The sequence below is a fragment of the Pteropus medius genome, unplaced genomic scaffold (assembly GCF_902729225.1).
Source record: "Pteropus medius unplaced genomic scaffold, Ma_sr-lr_union100, whole genome shotgun sequence".
Taxonomy (NCBI): domain Eukaryota; kingdom Metazoa; phylum Chordata; class Mammalia; order Chiroptera; family Pteropodidae; genus Pteropus; species Pteropus medius.
This window is the reverse complement of record NW_024340849.1, coordinates 42,242,810-42,252,436: the sequence shown is the minus strand read 5'-3', so window position 1 is coordinate 42,252,436 and position 9,627 is coordinate 42,242,810. Positions and strand designations below refer to the sequence as shown.

The 9,627-nt window shown below is 32.4% G+C and overlaps 1 protein-coding gene across 1 annotated transcript in view; it reads right to left on the bottom strand.

Moving 5' to 3' along the window:
• Nucleotides 1-1,266: 1,266 nt before the first annotated feature.
• SMCHD1 (structural maintenance of chromosomes flexible hinge domain containing 1) overlaps nucleotides 1,267-9,627 on the bottom strand; it is a 140,625-nt gene continuing 132,264 nt past the window's right edge. The window contains exons 46-48 of the mRNA XM_039845162.1: nucleotides 9,318-9,476; nucleotides 8,897-9,011; nucleotides 1,267-2,324 (exon numbers count right to left, since the gene is read on the bottom strand). Of these exons, the coding sequence (XP_039701096.1) occupies nucleotides 2,300-2,324; nucleotides 8,897-9,011; nucleotides 9,318-9,476 (299 nt within the window). The 3' untranslated portion in view covers nucleotides 1,267-2,299. The remainder of the gene's footprint in view (nucleotides 2,325-8,896; nucleotides 9,012-9,317; nucleotides 9,477-9,627) is intronic.

The following is a 9,627-nucleotide window of genomic DNA, read 5'->3' as shown; positions in this document are numbered from 1 at the left end:
CATTGTGATCAGAGAACATATTTTGTATCACTTCTGTCCTTTTAAATTTGTTGAAGTTTGTTTTATGGCCTAGTTTATGGTCTAACCTGAAAAACATTCTATGTGTACTTGAGAAGAATGTAAATTGTTGCTATTGGGTGGAATGTTTTATATGTCTCTTAAGTTCAGTTGGCTTGTAGTGTTTTCTTTAAGTCTTCTACTGTGTTGTTGGTTTTATGTCTCGTTGTTCTATTACAGAAAATGGGGTATATCTGATACGAAAACCAAAGACACTACAAAAAAAAAAGGCCAAAATCCCTAATGAACAGATACAAATATCCTCAACAGAATATTAGCAAACCAAATTCAGCAATACCTTAAAAAGATCATATACCATGCTCAAGTGGGATTTATATCTGGAATGTAATGTTAGTTCAGTATCCACAAATCTATTACTGTGATATACCAATAAACAAAATGAAAAAAAACATATAATTATATCAATTGATGCAGAAAAAGCATTCAACAATATCTATTTACGATTAAAAACTCTCAGCAAAGTGGGGTAGAGAGAACATACCTCAACATAATAAAGGCAATGTATGTATGACAAACCCACAGCGAACATCATACTCAACAGCAAATAACTGAAAACTTGTTCTTACTGTTAAATGTTTGTGCTAAAAAGATAAAAGTTCTTTTTGTATTTTTTATATTTTTGACTACGATATGGTTATTTAGTCAGGAACAAGACAAGGATGTCCACTTTCACTCAGCATAGTATTAGAATATAAAAAATATGTGCTCAACAGACATCCAAAATATCTTAAATTAACATGTATAAAAGTAATTTTATAAATATAATTACGTAACCATGAAGGGGGAGGTGATTCCATGAAAATGTTTAGCAGATAACTGAACTCATTTTAACAGTATAAAAATGACAGAAATTCAAACTTTTACTAAAAAGTATTTGAAAATTATATACTGAAAATATAATTGAATTAATCCCACCCATTTAAAATGACTAAGTAACCATATCATAGTCAAAAATATAAAAAATACAAAAAGAACTTTTATCTTTTTAGCACAAACATTTAACAGTAAGAACAAGTTTCACTTAAAAGAAATGTAATCTTTCCTTTAGATAATTCAATTACTGTCATTTTGTTTCTTCAATAATACAGTTAAATGACTTCCAATTATAAAGATACATTAACATCGGAAAAGTTTTTACCATGGTAACTTTTATGGAGTTTTCTATCAAAAAAAAAAAAGAAACGTCTATTCAATAGGGGGAAAAAAATCCTCTTTATTAACTTCACTGTATATTCAGAAAGGATTAAAAAACACACACATATCCTGGGACACAAAACTGTACCAAAAGTATTTCCTTACAAAGTGACTTCACAGACCAATACAACTGGACTTACACAAGACATTATATTGACATACATTAGCTTGAATTAATACACAATTCAAATGTTTTTGAAGCAATGTTCTAGCAGACCCTTATTGCATTAATGTGGAAGTGTATAACTTCTTTAACTCTTTAAAAATAGTAATAAAAAATTACAAAATAACGTAAATGTAGAATTAAGGCCGAGTTTACGCAATCTAATATTAATAGAGTCAAACAACACTTATAAAAATTGCGGCTGCTGCATATTTTATATATGTACACAGGATGTCTTTAGAAATTTAAAATGCTACTGCTGTCAAAAATTCACTCACTGATTTAATATTTTTCCATGTATCTTAACATTTGAATTTCCAGATACCTGTGCTCTTTCTACTTTTATTTTGAATTCTTCATTAAGTTTCCTCACATATTTACAATTAAATACCTAACCTCTGGAACTTTCTTTAGACACAAGAGACAAACAGTTTTGTTAAATAAATTCACACAAAAGCCGTAAAAACATTTGTTTCCAAGAAATAGTTCTAACATAGCCATAATAATCATACTGAAAAATAGTACATATACTGTTCTTTAGGAATAATAAATGCTGTGTGTCAATTTTACGGTCACTGCTATATCTGCACATTTTCCTCTGACACATAAGCAAGATAATGACAACTAAAGGGCATGATGACTGGAATAATTACAGTAAATCCATATTGTTCAGTGAGATTCAAAAAACTGAATAGTTGTTTCCAGTCCCATCTGAATAGACATGGATATGAATGCCCAGATTCCTGTATAGTCCCCAGAAATATTCAGTGTGGTAAAAGTCACCTTCTCGGTCTTCTGAAACAGAGCTGCAGAAGGCAGGGCATTCTAACTGAGACCAATAATGGTCTCCTCTTCTGTCACCTTTCACACATCTGTTTTGGTTACAGACCTGTTTCATAGTGGGGAAAAAAAACCATAATAAATTATATGTACCAAAGTTTTCCTTTCCTGAACTCCTTCACTAGATGTGTATATGGTTAAATATCCAATGGAACTATGTTCTATTCATTCTGATAATCTTCAATAGAAACATTTAATTAAATCCCTGTATATACTCACTTCTTCTACATGTATGCCTGTCCCCTCCAAAACAAAACCGAGAAAGCCTCAAAATAAAAGCAGTAAACATGTATAGAAAAAGGAGTAATTTGTACCATAGTTCTTTAAAATAGTATATCTTAGACTCCAAATCGAAAGATTTTCTCTTGCTTTCACTTTTCCTTAAATGAAATTACAATTTTAAAAATTAACAAGAATTATAATGCTTATTATAATAAAGTTATAAAATAAAGACACAAAAGAAAAAACGTTAAAAAATATCTCTAATTACATTCACATAGAGATGACCATAGTGAATACCTTGATGTATATATATATATATGCAGATATTTTTATTCAGATACATTTAAATTCTTTATCCCTAATGATAGTTACCTGAACTTCCATCTCCAAACAGAAGATCCACATTTTTGATAAAAAGCTAATTTGTAATCTTTATGAGTAAAACATGAATTAGAAAACTGAAGTCTCTATTGAAGAAATTAAGTCTACCAAGTAGTATTATATATTGCTAAACATATTTTGTTGATTCTAAGATCCATGTTTTTCCACATTTAACATCTTTGAAATCCACCTTTTAATGTCATGAGTTAATCTGTAGTGTTTTTAACATTTCATGAAATAATGGTGTTTCTTATAATTAATAACATCTTAGAGTTGATGAAATATTGTATGTAACCTCTATGAAACTTTCAAATATATAAATGTTATACATACATAAAGATAAATAAAAACAAACATACATGTGCATATACATTATTTTGCTATTTCCTACTGTGAAATTTATCACTAAAATTTAAAATTGATCACTATTTCAATTCTGTTAAGATATTTTAATTTTAAATGCTCTAATGTTTTTGAGACAGTGTGAGAATTATTTAAGATTTATGGAGTATAGATAAAGATTGGGGATGAGGAAATTACTAAACAAATTAAACAAATTTTAAATAGAAACAATAAATTTAAATTTTAAATAGAAGATTAAAATAGTTTTAAATTTCCCAAAGATAAACAGGATGCAAAAGGGGAGGAAGCCATAGGCTACAATATACCAAATTTTCGACCTAAAACTTCTAACATTGCCTAAACAAAGCTAAAGAACAATGGTAATCTTTTTGGTTTGTTTTTTGGCGCCAAAATCCGCACTGACAATATGGTTCTCTCTCTCTGCTCTATGAAAATACTTACACTCTTCCACCTTTCTTTGATATTCTAAAATTTTACTATGAATTATCTTGGCGTCTCTTTTGTCAGTCATTGTGCTGGGCATTCAATGGTCTCTTTCATTCACCCCTGGGAAATTCTCTTCCATATATTTTTTTTCTCCATTTTCTCCTTTCTAGGATTCCTAATAGTCTGAATTGGTTCTCTGTCTCCTTTGTCTTCACATATTTCTTTTCTGTTTTTCCTGGAAGTTTCTTTGATTTTAATCCGTTGAATTTTTTATTTCAGCAACCGTGTTTGTAATCTATAATCTTACCTCTATCTTCCTCTTAATACCCTCTCAGTTTCATGAATATAACATCCTTCAAGCTTATTAGGAATTATAAATTTTTAAAAGAGTTTGGCTAAATTATCTTCTAGGGTTGGTTTTGCTATTTATCTTAGATTTTCTCTCACATGTTAACGCCACTCATAAACGTGATGATTCTCGGTTTTAATATTATATTTAAGAAAAAGGATTGTGCTGGTGGCCTGGATTTCTTCTCCTGTTACAAAAACAGAACTATTTTCCCATCAAGTCTCCTCTCTGAGTGGAAATTTTAAGTGGGACATGGCAGAGTAGGGCCAGTGGGCCAGCAAAGCTTTGCTTTAAGTGTATGGCTGGAGAGCCAACTATCTGGGTGCTAGTTCCCTAGATGCATTAGACAAGCTTCTAGGGTGCGACCAACTATACCTGAGGCCAATATATCAACATTTAACTAATCATTAACTAACTTCATGGTGTCCATTGTAATGCCTGGAAACAAGGGAACAAAGCTTTCAAAGTTTTGATTTGAAAATCTGGCATATTCTAGGCTGTAGTTTCCTCCCCTTTTCCATTTTGCTCCCATCCACCTTCTTTTGGGCAGGACTTCTCTGAATCCACAGTCTCTGGGTTCTGTCTGACAGACTGTCTGCCACTGTCTCTAGACTATTTCCCAGTTCCTCCTCTTTTAGTGTATTCTAGCCTTGTTTCTATCCTGTTATCTCCAAAAAACTTCAATCAAATGTGAAGGCAGAATGAAGACATTTTCAGACATTAAAAAGCTCCCAGTTTCTTTGTATACACTTTTCCTAAGAAAGCTATGAGACAAAGACAAGGAACCCAAGACACAGTGGATTTAACTCATGAAAGTAGCCAAGAAAGACCAAGGAGGTCCAACACAGTTACTAGTTACTGGAGCAGGAGGAAGAGTATGTGAACAAAATAAATAGTGAAAGAAAAAAAGGAAATCAGAAACTCCAGAAAAATGAACATCATCCAAGAAACAATCTAAATACGTATCAGATTAAAATTTAAGAACTGATATTGTATGGAAGATTTATTTAATCCTGATGTCTGGAACTCTGGTGACCTAGAACCTTATAGAGAAGGAAATGCAATCCTAGCACAAAACTTTGCCTAGTACTAAATATGTACATAGTCATAAAGATATATGTGGTTTATTGCTTTCTACCTTTGAAAAAGCATGGAAGGCTTGGTTGTGGCTGCAAGATAGTATATAACTGAATCATGAGGGGAAAAAAAGTTCGAAAATAATTCAGAACAATTCAGTCCAAGAGTCATTAGATGGGCCAGGCAAGACACACCTCTACACCAAGGGGTTGGGTGAGCTGCACTGTCTGAAAACTGATAAAACAAACAGACATAAGTATATATACACATGTATAAAAAAAAAATATGGCGGCGACAACAGAACAAACAAACCATTAAAACAAAGGTTGCCTCTAGGGAATAGGATAAAGTGAAGACGCATAGGATACAAGATTTCCTCATCATAAGCTCTTTCTATACCTGTGCTGTCCAATCCGGTAGCCACTGGCCACGTGTGGCTCCAGAGCACTTGCAATGTAGCTAGCTAGTCCTAATAGAGATTTACTGTTTTCAGAATTTTGAAGACTTTATATGAAAAAAAAAATTTAAAATACCTCATTAATAATTTTTCATGGTTTACACATTATAATATTTTATATACTAAATTCAATAAAATCTACTAAAATTAATCTGTTACTTTTTAATATGGCTCCTATAAAATTTTAATTTTTATGTGTGGCTCACATTACAGTACAACACAATATCATTTGATTTATATACATGTATGACTTTGTAAATGATAGCAGTACTACTAACAACATAATAAACTAAAAAATGTACTTTAGACCATACTGCCTCTGAATTGTTACAAAATCTTAATGAAGAAGATCCAAATCAGTGATTATCTGTAGTAGAGCTGTTGTAACTGCAAGGTCTTGGGCTAATTCAGTGCTTGGGCTAATTCGGTAGCCTCAAGTGTATGTACTTTAGAAATGCTCAGCAGCAATTTCTTCATTGGTCTCTTAGAAAACTGGAAAAATGCTCTCCATCTTTAATAAAACACTTCTTTAAAAATTATGGCAAACCCACATTAAAAAGCTTCAGTAATTATAACATTTTGTCCAATCTTATTTTGATATCCTGTCACTTTTTCTTTATCCAGCAGTATTTTGGAGTATATCCCAGACATCATGTTATTTATCAGTGGTCCCCAACCCTTTTAGCACCAGGGACCAGTGCTACAAGGAGAATCTAATGCCTGGTGATCTGAGGTGGAGCTGATGCTAGCGCTGGGGAGTGGCTGCAAATACAGATAAAGCTTTGCTTGCTCCCCAGCCCGCTGCTCACCTCCTGCTGTGTGTGGCCTAGTTCCTAACAGGCCACAGACTGGTACTGGTCCGCAGTCTGGGGGTTGGGGACCACTGATAAATACTTATAAGTACATATTTCCAACTATATATTTATTTTAATGTAAATACTATTAGATGTTGTTATATACACAATTAATAATTTCTTAACATATCTAATATCCAGATGACATTAAAATGTCTCCAAATTTTTTCAAAGTTGTCGTTTTAAAAATTCAAATCCAGATCCAAAAAAGGTCCACACACTGCATTTAACTGTTATATCTTTTAATCATTTTTTTACTCTACATGAACAGTTTATCCTTCTCCCTATGCTTTTATGTCAGTGATTTATTAACAAAATCAGTCATCTTTCCTGTACAATGTCCCGTTCTTGACATTCTAGATTTGGCTGATTGTTTCCTGGTGGCATCATTTAACTCATCCCTAGATTCCCATTATTTCCAGTACACCTGTTAAATTGAGCCCTTCTCAATTTATGAGATTTTAGCTAATGCTTTAAAGCATCTATTGTATGCAATGAATTAACCTCATTCCTATGCATCTAGAATGTAACTAGCTATGTACTACTCTAGGGAAAATAGTCTCTCAGTTTTCTGCAGTGCTTAATTCTTCTACAGAACCCCAGTTGAGAAAGGCTGACTAGAAGCTTCATTAGATTCACGTTAACGTCCTGCTTCTAGTGTTGCTAAGATTGATTAGTGGGTTCAAGTATGTCAATCTGAAGTTATTAAGTTATTGTTTCCTCATCAGCTTTTTACTTAATCACTTGGGTATTATTTATTATTTATCATTGATTATTATTGCCTAGATCCATTATTTCATTAAGGGTGGCAAAATCATGATGCTATAATTTTATCATGCCTCTTGTATTTCATTCTTATATAAAGAACTTTATAAAAATAACTTCGATAAAGAAGAATTTTCTCCAATTATTTAGATAGAGAACACGTCTTTTCTATATGAATAAATCGATTTTTACAGTAACGAGCTGGTGCCATAGCGACTGCCAATGATGATTAGTAAGGATTTTCTGCATCATTCTGAACTCATGACTTGTAAAAATTATGTGTTTAAATCCACTGCAAATACTCTTCCTGATGCTAAATTGTCCCAGTACACTTTCAATGGTCAGCTTAATAGTTTGTAAATACTGTATACCTGTAGTAAAAACACATCATTCACATGCCCAAAATGTGAAAACACTTCTCATATTGTTGAGTACTATATCCTTATAATCTCATTATCATCTCAGTAGTTCTCCTCTTTAATTTAAAGGCAGTTATTCTACCACACTTTTTTACTCCTGCTACCACACAATGTTAGTGTACTTAAGAGACATCAATGAACTTAGAACATAAAAAATTTTGTCCTACAATTTTTTGCAACATGATTTTGAAGGAAGAGGAGGCATAATTTGGCTTCTACCTACCTCTCCAATCACATCTTGGGATCTTCTCCTTGCCCACCACACTTTAGCCATACAAGCATGCCACACTTGTTATTTTCTCAGAGCTTACATACCTAACTGAAACCTACAGGGCTGGTTTCTTCATAAAAATTTGGAGAGTATATGGCTAGCTTCATCTTTCAGTTCTCTGCTAAAATGCATCCTTCCAGAAAACCAATATAGTTTCCCCATTATATTTTATCACTTCATCCTTTTTTCTTTCATAGAAGTTAACATTATTGTATATGTTTATATACAGAAAAGAGTTTACTTTTTTGAATTGTCCTGCACGGGACTGTAGAGTGTCATGGGGGCAATAACCACCTCAACTTTTATTCACCCAGCAACATACAGCACAAAATGAACATTCAAATAGTTACTGCATATATGTAGAATATGTAGATATACAGGGCATGGAATACCAATTCCAAACACCACAGTCTTGAGGGAACTCCTGTAAGGTTAATGTGAGACACTTACCTGGACAGAGTCTACATTTAAACTTTTTGAAATAATGTACAAGAAACCCTAGTACCACGGTATCCTGTGTGATGGCTGTCCCTATAGATAATCTAAAAAAGAAAGTTGTTCTTATCACCGAGTTAGCTGCAGACAGCTTTGTTGGTTTTTGGGTGAGCTATCTAAATGGTATTTGATTTTCCAAACCAAACGCTAAAAGCAATTTTTAAATAAGTAATGTACAAATGGTGCTGCATAGTCTATACTTATCAAGTTGCTGATCCTATGAAGCAGAATGAGTGTATTCAAAAGTCAGGCCAAACTGAAAAGCAATTTAAATCTTAACATTGACTTTTAACATAACATAAAAATAAACTATTATGTTTCCAAATAACTAGCAAAAGTCATTTAGAAAACTGGAATATCCTGAATGAATATGATGATTATTTCTTCCTTCATTATCCATCACTTAATTCAATAAAACACACACACACATTCTGGCTCAAGGGGAAAATTAGAAATAAATTCATGCTATTTTTTAAAGTATGATGAGCCAGGAGCTTTGATAAACTAACCAATGATAACTTTCAAGTCTTAAATAGACTCACCTATTTTGTCTTGTAGCTTCTCTTCTCATTCTTTTAAGAGGAACTGGACAATCTGTTATTTCAACCTTTGCTGGATGACGCAATGAATCACTACACTTATGTGTGGAAGTCATACCTGTAGATAGAAAATGTACAAAATTAACTTTAAAAAGATTAGAATTATTATAAGCAAGAAAAGCAAATAATTTACAAAATTATTTAATTTAATTTACAAAAAAAGAATTAATAAATACTACTGAGTAATTTTTACTACATCTGCTGAGAGAATAGTTTTTAACCGTTTATCAGATGACTTGGAGGTCAAGAATGCCGACTGAAGCTCTGGATCATTCACATTCTTTCTTCTTGTAGCTGAACCTCTCTAATCATAAATACTTTCTCATACAGAGAAACTAGATGTTAACAAAAAGTAAGCACATACCTAGTTTTTGCTCTATTAATTTCAGATTTTTTTCTCGTTCATCAAGTTCCTGTTTTTTCTTCTTCATTTCAGGAGACTGAAGGTACTCTAATTGACTATTAAGGTCCTCAGTCAGATTGTTCAACTTGTCCAGAGCATTACGATACTGCTGAAGAAGATCTGCAAAGAAACCAAAGATATTTGATTAAAACTACTGATAGAGTTTAAGGAAAGAATTAGCAACACTGGGTACTATGTTACAGCAACATGTGGGAACTACTTTTAAAGCCAAAAAATGTTCAATGTAAACAAATAAAATAAAAAAGCAGTT